At 37.6% G+C, this 20,087-nt stretch overlaps 2 protein-coding genes across 2 annotated transcripts; both read right to left on the reverse strand.

Annotated features, from left to right (window-relative positions):
- Positions 1–2,721: 2,721 nt before the first annotated feature.
- Positions 2,722–3,729, reverse strand: LOC113059013 (olfactory receptor 1F1-like). Its single transcript, XM_026227251.1, has one exon. The coding sequence runs from the start codon at positions 3,700–3,702 to the stop codon at positions 2,722–2,724; it is 981 nt and encodes a 326-aa protein (XP_026083036.1). The 5' UTR covers positions 3,703–3,729.
- Positions 3,730–17,169: 13,440 nt separating this feature from the next.
- LOC113059014 (olfactory receptor 1M1-like) lies at positions 17,170–18,177 on the reverse strand. The gene has a single exon (XM_026227252.1). It carries the CDS (start codon positions 18,148–18,150, stop codon positions 17,170–17,172), a length of 981 nt encoding a protein of 326 aa, XP_026083037.1. The 5' UTR covers positions 18,151–18,177.
- Between the last annotated feature and the right edge of the window lie 1,910 nt (positions 18,178–20,087).

A 20,087-nucleotide genomic window follows, 5' to 3' on the forward strand; every position in this document is an offset into this window, starting at 1 on the left:
TAGCGTATTGTTATATTCTGATGTACTTCTGATTTTTTGACACTTAGGTTGTGCTTTTATCTTCTTCTTTATGATTTATTATGATCTATGTATATTCATTTAGTGATTCTGCTTTACAGCTGTGGACAAACAAGCTACAGTATATGCTGTTCACATTGTATAATTGATATACTCTACCATTTTGCCACACAACATAGAGCATTCACACATTTTATTGAGTTGTCTGATCTCAGAACGGGGCTACTGATAAGATGAGGATTGACTCGATACGAGCAGGGGACAATCGTGCCTGCATCGAGGTCGAATCTCATACTATGCCTAGATAGGTGATTCTCTGAACAGGGAAAGTACACTCTTCTTGGCGTTCAGTCTCAAACCCAGCTCCCCCATATGTGCGAGAACGACATCTTGATGCCGAGCCGCAACCTGCTCTGACTGAGCTAAAATCAACCAATCGTCGATATAGTTGAGAATTCGGATGCCCTGCATGCGCAGGGGGACCAGAGCCGTATCTACACATTTTGTGAACGTGCGGGGAGAGAGTGCAAGGCCAAAGGGAAGTACTCGATATTGGTAAGCTTCACTCCCGAAAGCGAAGCTCAGAAACTTCCTGTGTTGTGGAAGGATGGATATGTGGAAGTATGCATCTTTGAGATCTATTGTGACAAACCAGTCCTCTGACCTGATCTGAGCTACAATATGTGTGATCGTGAGCATTTTGAACTTCAGTTTCATAACTGATCGATTTAAGACCCACAGATCTATGAGCGGATGCAACCCCCCATCCTTCTTTGGAACTATGAAATACCGGCTGTAGAACCTGGACTCCCTTTCTTGAGGAGGGACCACCTCGATGGCCTCCTCCCCTAATAGGGTTTTCACTCCTTGTTCCATAACCAGAGCCTGCTCGGGGCCAACTTACATTGGAGTAACCCCGTAGAATCTCGTCGGTGGAGAGCCGAACTGAATATGGTAGCATTTTTCTACTGCTACGCATGCGGGCGGAAAACACTGAGGACATTGTTAGCTGGAGGACGCTGCGCCCTGGAACTCTGGCAGGGTTTGCAGACCGGCCCCCAGAGGGCGCTGAGGCGAGACGGACACCGTGTAATGCGGTATACACCACTCTACCCCAATAGGGGCCGCCCTCTGCAGTCTTGACCGAAACATGTCAGGACTTCTTAGCTGAGGACCTCCCAGCCTGAAGTACAGCCCTCAGATCCGCCTTAGGCTGGGAAAACCCTGGTTCATAGCGTTGCTTCAGTCTCCGGGCCCGACGCGGGGGAGCCCGGGCGGCAATGCTCTGATGATAGACTGAGAGGACTGTTCCCGCCCAGCAGCCCCTCCAGTACATATAATTTCTCAGAGTGAGATAAATGTCATTATATCCCTCAGATAGTATTATTAATAAAACTGAAGTTTTAATAAGTTTAAGATAAATTTGACCCATACAATGTATTTTTGGCTATTGCTACAAATAAACCCTAGAATGGTTTTATGGTCGAGATGTCACATATGAAGTTATGTTATTTGCATTACATTGTCCAGTATTTAATCTCTGGGTTTTACACACTATTAAAAAACATAGACTTTAATTTACCTAATGAATTGGCCACTAGATGGCAGAAAAAGACCATACATGCTGCTGAGATTTTATTTAAGTATGTGACATTGTTTGTTTTTAAATAACACATTAAGTGTTAAAAAATACTTATTTTTAATTCTAAATATTATATTTGACTTTAAATCGTATGTTTGATCAAACCTATAAGCCTCAGAAAAGGGTGAAACAATAAACTGAAACCTCCAGACATAAATATATGTGTATATGGGTTAATGTTAATTTTTCTTTATTCATTACAAAAAATATAAATAATAATAATAATAATAATAATAAATGTAGAGAAACAAGAACAACATCAGCAGATCTGAGACCAACAGTCTCATATCAAAACAGGCTACAAATCAAACAGGAATACATTATGAAATAGTATATTTTTTAATCATGTCTTACTTTATAAAGCTGAAAACTTGATAATATCAAAATAGGCCTACATTTTTAGAAGACAGTGAACACAATGTGTAAGGTCAACATAACAACTTTTCACAAAAAGTCAAAATGCTTTTTTCCTGTTTGTTTGTGTCTTAACAGCACAAGGTTAATGAATAAAGGTTAGCTATCTGTATAGTTTTTCATATATTGTAATACATATATAGAAATGTTATGCTTTCAGATGTTAATTTGTCAAATTATGCATTCATTAAAATATTGTTCACTGATATTATTTGTATTTTAAGTCATAAAGACCTATGGGGACCAGCAACTGTTACCTACATTCTTCAAAATCTCTTTTTATGTTCAGCAAAAGAAAGAACTTGGTGAGGCCTGAGAATATAGCATTTATATGGATAACTTGGTAAGACTTTGTTGAGACCAATTCTCACTATTAACTAGTTGCTTATTAGCATGCCTATTATGAACATTTTGGCTGTTTATTAGTACTTATAAAGCACATATTCTACATTTTCTATATCCCTAATCCTACCCAATACCTAAACTTAACAACTACCTTACTAAGTATTAATAAGCAGCAAAATAGGAGTTTACCGAGGCAAAAGTCACAGTTAATGGTTTGTTAATAGTGAGAATTGGACCTTAAAATAAAGTGTGACCAGTAATTTAATTCCTAATCATTAAATATAAATAAATAGACATTTCAGTCATTTAGAAATGTTCTCTCTAATTGGTGCAGATTTGTTTTTAAACACTTTTTGAATTATGTCTTTGATTTCAGCCGTCTTTAAAACATAAATGATAGGATTTAGCATCGGTGGAACCACATAAGCCAGAGAGGTGCTGATGACCCTTGCATTGGGTGTGAGAGAACCCAATAATGCAGCAATGTATGAACAACACATTGGCAGGAAATATATCCCTACTAAAAACAGGTGAGAAAAACAGGTCTTCAGAGCTTTTAAACGTCCTTGCCAAGTTGTAATTTTGATTAAAGCAAGACAAATTCCCATATATGAAAGGAATATAATGATCAATGGTGCTACAAGGTATAAAGCTGAGACAAGAAATGCAATGTTTACATTAATGCTGTTGTCATTACATGCTAACCTAAACACCGGTCCATGATCACAAAAATAACTCTGTATCACATTAGACTTACATAATGAAAGTGGGGTGATCAAAGACACCATCAAGCCCATAACAGAAGAATTAAATGCCCAAACTGCTAAGAAAATTAAAAACATACTGGTATTGTTTACAAGAGCATGATATCTTAATGGCAGGCAAATTGCAATGAAGCGATCATATGACAGAACAACAAGAGTAACACTTTGTATAGAACTGAAGAGGAACACAAAGAACATGTTTGCCAAACAAGCATTGTAGGAGATGTACTGTGAGTCAAACAGAAAATTCTTCATCATGTTAGGAATCAGTGCATTAGTTTCACCAATATCAGCCAAGGCCAAATTAAACACACCGATGTACTTTGGACTGTGCAGGCTTCGTTCAAGAGCAATTATGAGAAGCACTATAGAGTTCCCAATTACAGTAATAAAATAAATCATAAATAAGAATATATAGTAATAACGGCTGTATTGTAATCCAGAAAGTCCAACAATGAAAAAGAATTCAGGATGAACAATGGAGATATTCTGGGAAAATTTTGAATTTAAAGAACTCATGGCAGCTTTGCGTTTGGTGTTTTGAGCAAGCTGAAAATAGAAATTGCCACAAAAACATTAAAAAAATCTAGGACATTTACAAAACTGTCATTTTAAATATCATTACAATTTAAAATTCAGAAAATTTACCTTCACGTAACAGCTTGTATGTGTATATATAAATATTATAGTCTGAGCAAACAAGGACAGCGACTGTCTGAACGCTTATGAGCTGCTTTAAATGAAAATGCTACCCTACAAATGCAAGTCATTATCCATTCATGGTGCCTAGATCACTGGATATTTGCGTCACTGAATCCAGATATATCTTCTGATTCATCTCTTGAGAGCCTTCAGACGACAGTGATGTAATATATGATGCAAATGTTTTTGCCCCTATAGTTTGGATTAATGTTTTATTTACTGGTCTGCAAGCTGTCCTCTCAACAATTGTTCTCATTTTTGCACAACAATATTATGGCTATTTACAGATGACCAGAAAGCATTAAATGAATAAAACAGAAGATCATAAAATATTTTTATTAAAAAGTATTTTGTTCATCATTTATATACAGTCTCATCAGTTGATAACAATATCAACAGTCAGTTTAGTGATGACCAAAAAATAATCCTGCTCTAGAATGGCCCTCCATAAGAGCTTAGCTCTTTTCTTCATTAAATAGACACCTGAAGCAGCTAATCAAGATCATCAGGATCACTATAAACTCTTATGCATGTCTGTTGGAGCTAACTATAGATTTTACATTGGAATATATGAGTTAATTCTACCTAGCGTATTGTTATATTCTGATGTACTTCTGATTTGTTGACACTTAGGTTGTGCTTTTATCTTCTTCTTTATGATCTATTATGATCTACGTATATTCATTTAGTGATTCTGCTTTACAGCTGTGGACAAACAAGCTACAGTATATGCTGTTCACATTGTATAATTGATATACTCTACCATTTTTCCACACAACATAGAGCATTCACACATTTTATTGAGTTGTCTGATCTTTTGTTTTTTTATTGGTCAGCAATCAATCTCCACAACAACTGCTCTGTGTGTTCTCATATGTTAAAGTAGTTCAAAGATGAACATTATGTTAGTTTATTATATGGCACTAATAACTGTAATGCAACACTCTCAAGCTGTCATCAGGGAACAGCATTTATGCAGATGAGAGGTTGAGGTGAAAACTTGAAAAATCTATTAAATTACTTTGGAAATAATCTCTATTGTCTCACTTAGTTTTAATTGTAAACATTTAAGATCTTTTCATTGTTATTTTTTTTATTATAAACATCTAAGTACATTTCCATTATTATGCTGGATTTAAAGGTATAGGCCTTTGAATTTCAAGAAGAAAAAAAAAACACTACTAAAGTGCTTCTTATGTCAGTAAACAGTGGGTATAGAAAAGAATCACTTACTTTTAAAATAATCACATTGGGTTGAGTTGCAGCCTGAAATTAAATGGACACAGTTTTTGTTTTATACAGCTGTATTTAACATCCAAGTTTCCAACATGTAAGAAAAAAAAAAAGATAAAAAAACAACAACAACAACAAAAAACAGAATCACTGAGTTGTAAAAAGGAGTCCCCCTTCTTTTTTTAAATAAATATTTTTTATTATTTTCACATCAACAATTTACAGAATCAGTATGAATTTACAAGTAAACATTCTTTTCTAACCACTCTTCCACCCCCATCCCATCCTCACTAGACAGAGCTCTTAAATGAATCTCATTGCGAGGCATTGATTTGGTGTGTAAAAAAAAAAAAAAACATTTAAACTGAAGAAACACAAATGAAACAAGAAACAAGAACAATTAAAGCTGCAAGCAGCGATGAACGGGCCCTCGCACCTGGGCTCCCCACCAGCAAGTGACATTAGTAAAAAGGTGAACGGTGAGAAATATGCATTTAAAGTCATAAATATAAGGGGAATATATCAAAGTATATTCCATATATGTTCCAATCTTCCTGTTGCCAGCAGGTGGCGCTATCATTATTATGGAATATTGGCCTTCAGAGGTGTTCAGGCCAGGACTCTTATCGAACATGTGAAGTTCGGGGAAGATAGAACACTTTATGCCTGAGTTTCAACAACTTCTCTTGCTGTGGCGAGACATCAAATTTTGTCATGGCGCCAACATTCTTTAACAAAAACTCAAGAAATTTATCATTGGACAGGCCTTTAGATTAGACTGACCAAAAAAATACATTAATGTCAAAAAATCTCTATGAGTAGTTTGTCTCAAAGTAAAACATGTCACTTCCTGTTGCCAGCAGGTGGTGCTATGACTATAACTGAATATGGGCATGTAGATCTGTTAAGGGCAGAAGTCTTATCTAACATGCGAAAGTTTGGGGCAGATTGGATATTGTATGTCTGAGTTAAAGCAACTTCCTTTTTCATAGCGAAACATCGAAATTTGTCAGGCCGTCATGGATACGCCCTTTAACAAATCCTCAATATCTTCGCAATTTAACTTCGCAAAGGCCTTTAGATTACAATGACCAAGTTTGGTGTTGATCTGAATAAATCTCGAGGAGGAGTTTGTTAAAGTACAACCCCTGAAAATAGCAAAAACAACACCAATTTTGCAGAGAAAATTCTAAATGACTGACTTCCTGTTTGGATTCGGATTTCGTACCAAGAGACTATTTCGTAGATATTGGTATGTTACATGTGTGTACCGATTTTTGTACATTTACGTGAAACATAGCTCGAGGCGCACTCCGTTGAATGTGTACACGCACTCCGTTGAAAGTGTATAGGTGGCGCTATCGAGCCATTGTGCCACACCCAATGGAATATTGGCCTTCAGATCTGTTCAGGCCAGGACTCTAATAACACATGTGAAATTTGGGCAAGATCGGACATTTTATGCCTGAGTTATAACATCTTTTATTCCCATGGGGAGACATCGAACTTCGTCACGGTGCCATGGACACGCCTGTTAACAAAAACTCAAGATCTTCACAACTAAACATCACACAGGCCTTTAGATTATATTGAATACAAAAAAAGACATTGATGTCATAAAATTTCTAGGAGTAGTTTATTACAGTGTAAAATATGTCACTTCCTGTTGCCAATAGGTGGCGCTATGACTATAACTGAATATTGCCATGTAGATCTGTTCAGGTCAAGAGTCTTATCCAACATGTGAAGTTTGGGGCAGATTGGATATTGTATGTCTGAGTTACAGCAACTTCCTTTTTCATGGCGAAACATCAACATTTTTCAGGCCGCCATGGACACGCCCTTTAAAGAAACCTCAAAATCTTCGCAATTTAACATCGCAAAGGCCTTTAGATTTAGTTGACCATGTTTTGTGTTGATCTGAATAAATCTCTAGGAGGAGTTCGTTAAAGTACAACCCCTGAAAATGGCAAAAACACTGCCAATTTTGCAGAGAAAATTCTAAATTACCGACTTTCTGTTTGGATTCGGATTTCGTACCAAGATACTTTTTTGTAGGTATTGGTGTGTTACATGTGTGTACCGATTTATGTACATATACGTGAAACATAGCTCGAAGCACACTGTTGAAAGTGTATAGGTGGCGCTATCGAGCCATTTTGCCACACCCGATGGAATATTGGCCTTCAGATGTGTTCAAGCCAGGAATCTTATCAATCATGTGAAGTTTTGGGAAGATCGGACATTTTATGCCTGAGTTATAACATATTTTATTCCCATGTCGAGACAACGAATTTCGTCACTTCGCCATGGACATGCCTTTTAACGAAAACTCAAGATCTTCACAACTGAACATCGCACAGGCCTTTAGATTAGACTGACCACAAAAAAGACATTGATGTCAAAACATTTCTAGGAGTAGTTTGTCGCAGCGTAAAATATGTCACTTCCCATTGCCAATAGTTGGCGCTATGACTATAACTAATATGGGCATGTCAATCTGTTCAGGTTCAGAGTCTCATCAAACATGTAAAGTTTGGGGCAGATTGGACATTGTATGTCTGAGTTATAGCAACTTAATTTTTCATGGCGAATCATCGAAATTCGCAAGGCTGCCACGGACAATCCCTTCGACGAAAACTCAAGATTCGCAAAGGCCTTTAGATTAGGCATACCAAATTTGGTGTTGATCTGAATATATCTCTAGGAGGAGTTCGTTAAAATACAACGCATGGAAATGACCAAAATTACACAAAATTTGCTCATAATATTAAAAATAACCGACTTCCTGTTGGGTTTAGAATATTGCTCCAAGAGTCTTTTTTGTAGGTATTGATGTGTTACATGTGTGTGCCAATTTTCGTGCATGTACGTGAAACATAGCTTGAAGGCTGTTGATTTTCTTAGTACAGGTGGCGCTGTCGAGCCATTTTGCCACACCCTCTTCTGAATCCTATATCAGACGAACATTTTTACCAGGTTTTACGCGTGTGCATGACTTTCATGTGTGTGCAAAGTTTCATGATTTTTTGAGCATGTTTAAGCCCTCAAAAATGCGATTCATTTTGGAGAAGAAGAAGCAGAATAATAATAGGAAACAGAGCAGATACAATAGGGTCCTCACACCATCGGTGCTCGGGCCCTAATAAAAAAATAAATAACAAAAATAACACAAATACATATATAACAATTCTGATAATAAAGAGCTTAAAGTCAAGACGGGTTAAATTGTCACAACAGCATTTTCAATCTAAGTAACATCCAAATTATTCAAATATGCAATAAATTTTCCCCAAATCTTTCCAAACATTGATGACTTTTTTTCAGATTCAACATTATTTTTTCAACAGGCACATAGGACGGAAGTTCTCTAAGCCATTCAACAGGCCTAGTAGGTTCTTCTGATTTCCATTGTACAGCTATACATTTCTTTGCTGCTATCAGAGCCATCTTTACATAAATTCTTCCTTTGATCAGTTTGAAGAATTGATTCATCCCCCAATAATATACATTTTGGGTCATATGGAAGCTTAACATTAGTAATTCAAAACATATGCAATGATGTACCCAACTCTGTTTTACATCTAGGGCAACATTCTGAATACAAATCACTGATCTTGTATAATCTTTCAGGTGTATAATAAACTCTATGTATAATATTGAACTGCATTAATCTATGTCTACAATTAAATGAAAACATTAAAGCACTTTCACAGATGAGTTCAAGAATGTCTTGTTTAAAAATACATTCAAGATCTTTTTCCCATTTAAGTCATGAAAATGATACATCCTTCCCATACAAGTCAATGAAATTGGTATACATATAAGACACAAAACCTTTAGATCATTTTTTCTCTCTTATAATGCTATCTATTGGGAGTAAAGAGAGAGACCTTAAATTACCATGTATTGTATTTAAATAATTTCTCACCTGAAAGAATTTGAAAAAGCGTTTAACAGGAAGAGAAAACATTATTCTCAACTGTTCAAATGTCATTAGTGTGTCTGTGTCCTCCTCATATAAGTCTCCAAACACTTGTATTCCCTTTTTATATCAATATTGTGTTATCCCATCCTTTAATGCCTCAGGAAGAGATGGACTGTAGTGAAAAGGAGTATTATAATATATAACGACAGTAGCCAATTATATTTTTTTTCAAGTGTTTAATGAATGAGTTGTTAACTACTTTTGTAATACAAGTCAATGGGATTAACAGCGCCCTATCTAGAGGTATTTCCCCTGCATAATATCTTTCGATTTGTATCCATGCAGGTGGCAAAGTACTATTCATCTGCCAAAACCATACTGCTCTCATTTGTGCTGCCCAATAATAAAAAAAGAAAATCTGGAAGTTGTAATCCACATTTTTAAAATGTCATTTGTAATGTTTTAAGTTTCACCCTCTGAGTTTTATTCTTTCAAATACATTTTCTAATTGAGCTATTGAGATTATTAAAACACTTTTGTGGTATAGAAATGGGAAGAGTTTGAAATAAATATAAAAATTTAGGAAGAACGATCATTTTTATGCAATTTACCCTGCCAATTAGTGATAATGGTAGTAAGTTCCATCTTTCCAAATCTCTCATTACATTTTTAAGTAATGAGGAATAATTTAAAGAATATGTTTCTTCTAGCTTTGAAGGAACATTTAATCCTAAATACACAATTTTTTCAGAGTTACATAAAAAATGAATGTTATTTAAGGGCATTTTCTCTGCAGTTAAATTCAGTGGCATCATAACACTTTTATTAATATTAATTTTATAACCAGATATGTCTCTAAGGTTTTCCAACAATTAGATAAAGTAGGTAGAGATGATTCAGGATTAGTTAGATATAACCAAACATCATCCGCGTACAATGATATTTTGTGTACACAACCTCCTACCTCTAGTCCAGATATTGATTCATTTGCCTGAATTGCTAGGACCAGGGGTTCCACTGCTAACGCAAAAAGTAGTGGAGACGGAGGACATCCCTTTCTGGTTCCCCTTGATAGATGAAAGTACGAAGATAAATCAGAATTAGTACGAACAGTTGCCGATGGACTTCTATAAAACATTTGAATCATATCAATAATTCTAGGACCAAAATTAATTTTATGCAAAATAGCTATCAAATAAGACCATTTTACTCAGACGAAGTTGCATCTAAAGAAAGAGTGATCACTGGAGAATCCATTTGTTTCGCAGAGTAAATAATGTTCATTAATCTTCGTATATTATCGACAGAGGATCTATTTTTTAGAAATCCAGTTTGATCCATATGAATTAAACTAGGTAAAACCCTCTCTCATTGTAATGGAATCATTTCAGTTAGATTTGTATAGTCAGAATTAAGTAGTGAGACCAGCCGATATGAGGTACATAGATTAGGGTCTTTGTCAGGTTTCAGCAGGACTGCAATTAAAGCCTGATTAAAAAGAAAACTGAGTATCATATAAATATTTATACATTTTCACAGTAAATATAAATGCCTATGATATCTAAATGTCTAAAATATGGTTCATAGCTATTTTCAAAATAAAAGAGAGATATGAAAACTGAAACTTTTTTATTTTGCTGCGTATAATTAAAATAATGTTTAATCATGAAACCAAGAAACAACATGCACTTTGCTTCATATAGGCTAGATTTAATACAATAAATAAACAGGTTTGTTAGTATAGGACAATAATTGTCAGGACCGTGAAGAAAGAGAACTCAAATGCAGAGTATACGTGCAACAGTTTATTTAGTACAATAATTAAAAAATCCAAAAATAAATCCAAAGTGAAAAACAACTCCAGAGCCGTCCGTACAGACACCTGCGGACACAGGCTGTGGAGACCACCTCTTTAGCATTAGCGACTCTGAATATCATATCTAATCTGTTTTATAGAAGAGCGTGAAGTCACAGGGGGGGGTGACATAAGCGACCAGGAAGCTATAAAGGCACGAGCCGTGCAGCTGGCTTCAGCTTCGAGTACCAGCAAGCACCGGCAGGGGTGCCGGGGGTATGGCCTCGAGACGCAGCATCTCGTTCCCTCGAGGAACTAGGGTAACATACGTAACCTAGAGACGTTCCTCTTCAGGAACTCAAGCTGCATCTAAATGCTTTGGGGAACTAGTACCAACGCTGCCAGACTACCAAACCCCTGCCTAGTCGGTAGAGCACAGCTTAGGATGACAGGACTGAAGTGCCTGGAGTGACTGGCATGTCTAAGCCATAGAATCTTGCAAAAGTAGAAGGCGTAGACCACCCTGCACCATTGCAGATGTCCAGCATGGACGCACCTGCTAAAAAAGCCTTGGAGGCCGCCATACCCTGTGTAGAGTTAGCCTTGGCTCCCGACAGCGGGGGACGACCGGATGACTCATAGGTGGCATTGATAGTCTCAACTATCCAATGACTAACAGTCTGCTTAGAATCAGGAAAACCCCTCTTGGGGGGGCCGTAGCATAAAAGCAATTGGGCCGTTTTTCTCCATAGGGCAGCTCTGTGGACTTATGCATCCAGCGCTCGAGCTGGACAAACACAATTTAGCTTCTCTCGGTCGGGCTCCCGAAAGGGAGGAGGACAGAAGGCCTGCAGTACTACAGGTCGTGGTGTGATAGAGGGAACCTTAGGAACATATCCCGCTCGAGGGTATATGAATGCTTTGGTCATGCCAGCTGCAAAATCAACATAAGTACGGGCCACTGAAAGGGCCTGCAGATCTCCTACTCTCCTCAGAGAGGTAATTGGCAATAGAAAGGTGGTTTTATGTGTCAGATGTCTGTCTGAAATATCTTGAATAGGTTCAAACAGTGGTTTGCACATTGCCTCTAACACCACAACCAAGTCCCACGGGGGAAAACGGGACCGTACTGGAGGTCTCAGCCTCAGCGCACCGCGGAGGAAACGTGTAACTAAGGGGTGTCTTCCCAAAGACTGGCCATCGAGAAGGGCGTGGTAGGCCGCAATGGGCGCCACGTAAACCTTCAATGTGGAGTGGGTCAACCATGCAGAGAGCCTGGCCTGTAGGAACTCCAGAACTGTACCAACTGGGCCCTGCGCTTGTGAGAGTAGGTCTGACCTGACCGGTATCTACCATGGAGAGCCATTGAGGAGCGAGACCAGGTCTGTGAACCATACTCGGCCTGGCCAGAACAGGGCTGCTAATAACAGACGGACCCCGTCCGGGGTACTCTCGCCAGAATTCGCGGGAGCAGAGCAATAGGGGTAAAGGCATACAGACGAAGCCTCGGCCAGGTCTGTACCATAGTGTCCAGTCCCAGAGGAGCTGGATGAACTAGAGAGAACCAAAGGGGACATTGTGATGTCTCTTGAGTTGCAAAAAGGTCTACTTGAGCCCTGCCAAAAACTCTCCATATCTGCTTCACCACTTTGGGGTGAAGCCTCCATTCCCCGGGCCTCGGCCCCTGCCTCAACAGTATGTCTGCTTCCATATTTAGTTTCCCAGAAATATATACTGCTCTTAATGAGAGGAGTTTACTCTGGGACCACACAAGGATCTGGTGTGCCAGCTTGTACAAGGAGTGCGAACGCAGACCTCCCTGGTGGTTGATGTAAGAGACCACCGATGTGTTGTTGGTGCACACCAACACATGGTGACCCCTTAGGTCTGGGAGGAAGTGCTTCAGTGCACGATAAACTGCTAGCATTTCTAGACAATTCATATGCCACGTCAGGTGGCGACCGCTCCACAGACCACGGCAGGGTGGAAACTCATGACCGCACCCCAAACAGTGAGGGATGTATCCGTCGCTAGTATTATACGGTGATAAGGAGCTCCCAGCACCATGCCCTGATCCGTGCCCTGATTCAAGAACCAAGGTTTCTTCCACATTACCAAGGCAGTGCCTCTGTGCCTTGCTATCAAGCTATCATTTCTCAGAGTGAGATAAATGTCATTATATTCCTCAGAATTTAATGGAAACAAACAATCAGATGAGTAAACACTGTCTGCCTTGTTGATATAATTCATATCTAACTTCTCATAGTCAGATAAATACTGAATTCAATTCCTCAGAATTAATGCAGTTAACCAATCAGAACGGTTAAAGATGGTCTGGTTTTGGTAAGATTCACATCAAAACTGAAATGATGTAATACAAGCGTTGCCTCGGCAGCATGCGAGCTGCTTACACAAACAATATTAATCTCCTCCGAGATAAGTAGCTGCAGCTGCGAGTTCACAGAGGGGGAAGGAACCGCTGAGCATGCTTCCGAACCTCGAAAATGAACTCTAAATCTAGGGAACACGGGTGAAGATCAGAGCCGGACAGTAATGGAGTACATTTACTTAAGTACAGTACTTAAGTACAATTTTGAGGGATCTGTAATTTACTCGAGTATAATTTTTGGGGAGTACTCATGACTTTACTCAAGTACATTTGAGAGGCAAATATTGTACTCTTTAATCCGCTACATTTCTATCCATAACTGTACCTGCATAAAAGTACCCGTTACTTCTTCTGCCCCATCCACACGGAGACAGAGCTTACCCCAATCCGATCTTTTTTTTGTCGTCTGAAGAAATATCTGCGTCCACACAAAACCACAAAACGATGTAGTATACATGCCAGACCAGCATGTGGCGCTGTAATTCTGCCACAGAGATATACTTAAAAAGGAGAAGAAGACACTGACTTGCTCATAAACCTTGCTCGTGGTACACAAACGAACATGGAACAATACATTTATTAATCCGTGTTAATGTTTACACAAAAAAACAATCTTTCAGTGTTTGTTCATGTTTTTTTTGCTGTTATTGGTGTTATTCAGCTGAAAGTATTTTCTCCTGCCTTTGGCTGTATGTCAATGTGAGAGGAAGGTGCTTAATACTGTCACTCAAAGGAGCTGAATTTTATGTTTCCTTTTTTGTACACTGACATAAACACAGCTGATTAGCCGATTTTCATTAATTATTATTATTTTCTCTTCTATGCTGTGTGTATAACCCGGTCAGGTTCAGAGGTGTGTCAGAACATTGCTTTATTGCCTTCTTTGCTGGTTTAGGTTTTTTGATTTGATTGATGAAAAAACAGAGAAACTCACATGTACACACAATTGTTAGCTGAATTTTCTTTTCTGATATTACACATTAATGTAAGCCGAGCATTTTCTTTGATGTTCTTGAGTATGCGGTGTGTTCAACACAGTCAGGTTCAAATGTGGGTGCAAAAAAATCCATTAAAACTCTAGGAGAGGTTTGTCAGAGCGTTGCCATTGTGCTATTACCTTGTGGGGTAAGTGAGAAATGTTAAAAAAGCAGTATGGTAAAAAGATGGAAATGACTTGATTTTACTTTCAATTCCTTTTACATTTTTCAAGGTGTTAACATTACAATTGTTCATAACTCCATGTAGGATGTTTCTGTACATAAATGTAAGCACTGTGGCAGTAGTAATGCAATACTTAAAAACATTTACTCTTGTACTCTTGATACTCAAGTACTTTTAAAAACAAGTACTTCAGTACTTTTACTTAAGTACACATCTGACTGTAGTACTTTTACTTGTACTTGAGTAAAATTTTGCATGGGGTATCTTTACTTTTACTCAAGTAATGAAACTGTGTGCTCTGTCTGCCTCTGGTGAAGATAGGCAGAGCCGTCTTCACCCCATCCTTACATATGCGAGAAGCACAGTCAGCCCCTTTATTTTTTCCCGAGAGATGACTGCGTGAGCTGCGCTCCTCATTAATGCTGCTCGTTATACAGTTAGGCATAATAGTTTGTGAAAATGATGCTTGTGTAACTGTTGTCAGTACAACTGATTTTTATGCAGCTTATGTTTGTGCAACTGCGAGCTCATCGACGCCCTCCGTTTCAATCCCCTCAGTCACTGGGGGTGAAGGACGGCAACACTCGGGCTTCCGAACCTGGAGATCGGGCAGATCTGGCGGGTGAGGTAGGAGACAGGGATGCATCCTTCTCCATACCCTCCAGCAGATCTTATCTGCGAACCCAGCGAGTGCAGGCGCCGCTCCGCCTCGGCGAAAGCGGGACCGACACCACAAGGAACGCTGGCAAAGACTCCCTCTTGAGAGAGTCCTCCGGGATCGAAGCGTCCACACTGGCTTGTACCAGTGCAGGCAGTCGGCTCCCTCAAGAGCTGAACAGCGTGCCTCGATCCCAGGCAGACCGTGCACAGACCGTGTATTCCCACTCGTGATGAACACACAATCTGAAACGTGATCTGGATTCGCCTTTCAGATGTCTCGTCTTAGCTTTGCTCTTTGACTATTGCTTACTCTTTGAGGAGCTAATAGTGACAAACAACAATAAATAAGACTGACAAGAGAGAATGACATGCAGACACAGAGCGCTTGCTGAAATACGCGAAGCTGAAGCCAGCTGTGCGCCTCTTGCCTTTATAGCTTCCTGGTCGCTTACTTCACCCCGCCCGTGACATCACACTCTTCTATAAACAGATTAGATATGATATTCAGAGTCGCTCATGATAAACGCTTTCCCCAAAGCATTTCAACGCAGCGTCTCGTTCCCTTGCGGAACTGACAGGACAAAGACAACAGGGAAACCGATGAAGCACCCTGAACCGATATATTGGCCGATATATATATACTATTTAAATATCTGGAATCTGAGGGTAAAGAAAATTGCCTTTAAAGTTGTCCAAATAAATCCTTAGCATTGCATAGTATTAATAAAAACTGAAGTTTTAATATGTTTAAGGTAGGAAATTTAAAAATATATATCTTCATTGAACACGGTCTTTACTTAATATCCTCATGATTTTTGGCATAAAAGAAAAATTGATAAATTTGACCCATACAATGTATTTTTGGCTATTGCTACAAATAAACCACAGAATGGTTTTGTGGTCGAGAGGTCACATATGAAGTTATGTTATTTGCATTACATTGTCCAGCGTTTAATCTCTGGGTTTTACACACTATTAAAAAACATACACTTTACTTTTACCTAATGAATTTGCCACTAGACATTGTTTGTTTTTAAATAACACATAAAGTGTTAAAAATACTTATTTTTTATTTTAAATATTATATTTGACTTTAAATCTTATGTTTGATCAAACCTATAAGCCTCAGAAAAGGGTGAAACAATATACTGAAACCTCCAGACATAAATTTACGTGTATATGGGTTAATGTTAATTTTTCTTTATTCATTACTACAAAAAATAAAAATAATAATAAATGTAGAGAAACAAGAACAACATCAGCAGATCTGAGACCAACAGTCTCATGTCAAAATATGCTACAAATTCAAACAGGAATAGATTATGCAATAGTTTATTATTTAATTACGTCTTACTTTATAAAGCTGAAAACTTGATAATATCAAAATAGGTGAACACAATGTGTAAGGTCAACATAGTAATAACTTTTCACAAAAAGTAAAACTGCTTTTTTCCTGTTTGTTTTTGTCTTAACAACACAAGGTTAATGAATAAAGGTTAGCTATCCGTATAGTTTTGCATATATTGTAATACATATATAGAAATTTTATGCTTTCGGATGTTAATATGTCAAATTATGCATTCATTAAAAGATAGTTCACTGACATTATTTGTACTTTACGCCATAAAGAACTATTGGGACCAGCAACTGTTACCTACATTCTTCAAAATCTCTTTTTATGTTCAGCAAATGAAAGAACTTGGTGAGGCCTGAGAATGTAGCATTTATATGGGTAACTTGGTAAGACTTTGTTGAGACCAATTCTCACTATTAACTAGTTGACTTGACTTGACTTGACTTGACAGACTTTTATTGTCATTCAGTATACAACAAGTGTGTACAGAACGAAATTTAGTTGCTTATTAGCATGCCTATTATGAACATTTTGGCTGTTTATTAGTACTTAAAAAGCACATATTCTGCATTTTCTATATCCCTAATCCTACCTAATACCTAAACTTAACAACCTTACTAACTATTAATAAGCAGCAAAATAGGAGTTTACCGAGGCAAAAGTCACAGTTAATTGTTTGTTAATAGTGAGAATTGGACCTTAAAATAAAGTGTGACCAGTAATTTAATTCCTAATCATTAAATATAAATAAATAGACATTTCAGTCATTTGGAAATGTTCTCTCTAATTGGTGCAGATTTGTTTTTAAACACTTTTTGAATTATGTCTTTGATTTCAGCCGTCTTTAAAACATAAATGATAGGATTTAGCATCGGTGGAACCGCATAAGCCAGAGAGGTGCTGATGACCCTTGCATTAGGTGTGAGAGAACCCAATAATGCAGCAAGGTATGAGCAACACATTGGCAGGAAATATATCCCTACTAAAAACAGGTGAGAAAAACAGGTCTTCAGGGCTTTTAAACGTCCTTGCCAAGTTGTAATTTTGATTAAAGCAAGACAAATTCCCATATATGAAAGGAATATAATGATCAATGGTGCTACAAGGTATAAAGCTGTGACAAGAAATGCAAAGATTCCATTAATGCTGTTGTCATTACATGCCAACCTAAACACCGGTCCATGATCACAAAAATAACTCTGTATCACATTAGATTCACATAATGAAAGTGGGGTGATCAAAGACACCATCCAGCCCATAAAAGAAGAATTAAATGCCCAAACTGCTAAGAAAATTAAAAACATACTGGTATTGTTTACAAGAGCATGATATCTTAATGGCAGGCAAATTGCAATGAAGCGATCATATGACAGAACAACAAGAGTAACACTTTGTATAGAACTGAAGAGGAACACAAAGAACATGTTTGCCAAACAAGCATTGTAGGAGATGTACTGTGAGTCAAACAGAAAATTCTTCATCATGTTAGGAATCAGTGCATTAGTTTCACCAAAATCAGCCAAGGCCAAATTAAACACACCGATGTACTTTGGACTGTGCAGGCTTCGTTCAAGAGCAATTATGAGAAGCACTATAGAGTTCCCAATTACAGTAATAAAATAAATCATAAATAAGAATATATAGTAATAACTGCTGTACGGTAATCCAGAAAGTCCAACAATGAAAAAGTATTCAGGATGAACAATGGAGATATTCTGGGAAAAGCTTGCATTTAAAGACCTCATGGTAGCTTTGCCTTTGGTGTTTTGAGCAAGCTGAAAATAGAAATTACCACAAAAACATTAACAAAATCTAGGATATCTACAAAACTGTCATTTTAAATATCATTACAATTTAAAATTCTGAAAATATACCTTCACGTAACAGCTTGTATGTGTATATATAAATATTATAGTCTGAGCAAACAAGGACAGCGACTGTCTGAACGTTTATGAGCTGCTTTGAATGAAATTACTACCCTACAAATGCAAGTCATTATCCATTCATGGTGCCTAGATCACTGGATATTTGCGTGACTGAATCCAAATATATCTTCTGATTCATCTCTTGAGATCCTTCAGGTGACAGTGATGTAATATATGCTGCAAATGTTTTGGCCCCTATAGTTTGGATTAATGTTTTATTTACTGGTCTGCAAGCTGTCCTCTCAACAATTGTGTTCTCATTTTTGCACAACAATATTATGGCTATTTAAAGATGAACAGAAAGCATTAAATGAAAAAAATGGAAGGTCATAAAATATTTTTATTAAAAAGTATTTTGTTCATCATTTATATACAGTCTTACCCGTTGGTAACAATATCAACAGTTGGAAAAAGGATTTCCCCTTCTAAATTGATTTGTAAACTCAATCAGGTGTAGCTTGCTCACATTCTCAAATGGGGATGGTTCTTTTCTCTACCCACTGTTTACTCTATGTACTTTAAGATTAAACTTATTTTAGTGAATAAAGTAGCACATTTCAGCTATCATTATGTTAGGATGAGTAACGCTACACAAAATGTTATTTTATCCTGCTTTTTAATAGCTTCATGTAGCCGTTTTAACATGGCTTTAAGCACTATGCTAATTGTAATATGAGTCTGAGCTGCATCAGTAAGAAAGCGATAGAACCAGCATCCATCCAAAGTCTTGTGCTGCATTTCGGGGCAAGCAAAAAGACACAAAGTCGAACAACAATATAAAATGTGGAAATCTATTATTTATACAGTTATTGTATGTAACGCATATGCAGGTCATCGATTCATGGGTTAATGTGTAAATTCCTTAACACACACACACACACAAAGAAACCTTTCTTAAAGTCCATTATCATGGCTCCTTCGGAAGCTTTCGTTTTCGTTGTTTTGTTTTCTTGTCTTTACTAAGTTTATTCAACTATTCGCCTCTCCACACAAGGAAGACGAATTCTGGAACATTGTTTGTTGAACCTTTCAAATACCGCGTGATGTCGGGAGACAGAACAAAGGCCCCGCTCACGCTGCTCCACGCTCACGCCGGTCTCCAGCACGTGCGCCGGTCCCCAGCTCACGCACATTGGACACTTTGCAAGTATCACTTTTCTATGGAGATTTTAAACGCTGCTTTAAAGTTGGTCTATGATTTGAATTGTTGGCTTCCAAAAGTTACTGACTGTGATTTCCATACCTGAGCCCATTCTGTGATCTCATTCATTTTTCTCTCTTTCTCTCTCTCTCTCTCTCTCGCTCACTCTCTCTCCCTTATTTGGATCCCGTTATGTCTTGTAAAAAGTTACTGTCTGTATTGTCGTATGCATGTTTACTCTGTGTGATTTGTAGTTTAGATGTATTATTAGTCAATTATTAAAAAAAACATATATTCATGATTCTTGTCTCCACCACCCCTCACATTACGAGTCACTGAGATGTCTGATCTTTAGCTACAAGCTTTACATTTAGAAACTAAATTTATCATAATGATAGGATAATGTTTTCATGGCCAGATAATATTTTTCCTTGAATTATAAGAAGTGATAACTTTATTGAAAATTGATAGGTCAATCTTACGACCGTTTGCTGGACAAACCACTGTTTGATTTGCAGTAATTTACAGTAAGAGATATCACAATAATTGATATGAAGAATGGAATATTGACATATTAATGAGTAAGTTACAGTGCCCTGTAATGGTTTATTGGTAT

This window comes from Carassius auratus, chromosome 40 (assembly GCF_003368295.1).
Source record: "Carassius auratus strain Wakin chromosome 40, ASM336829v1, whole genome shotgun sequence".
Classification (NCBI taxonomy): domain Eukaryota; kingdom Metazoa; phylum Chordata; class Actinopteri; order Cypriniformes; family Cyprinidae; genus Carassius; species Carassius auratus.

What these genes read in the sequence shown, in the direction of transcription:
- LOC113059014 (XM_026227252.1), bottom strand. Translation starts at nt 18,150, where the DNA reads ATGAGGTCTTTAAATGCAAGCTTTTCCCAGAATATCTCCATTGTTCAT.
- LOC113059013 (XM_026227251.1), bottom strand. Translation starts at nt 3,702, where the DNA reads ATGAGTTCTTTAAATTCAAAATTTTCCCAGAATATCTCCATTGTTCAT.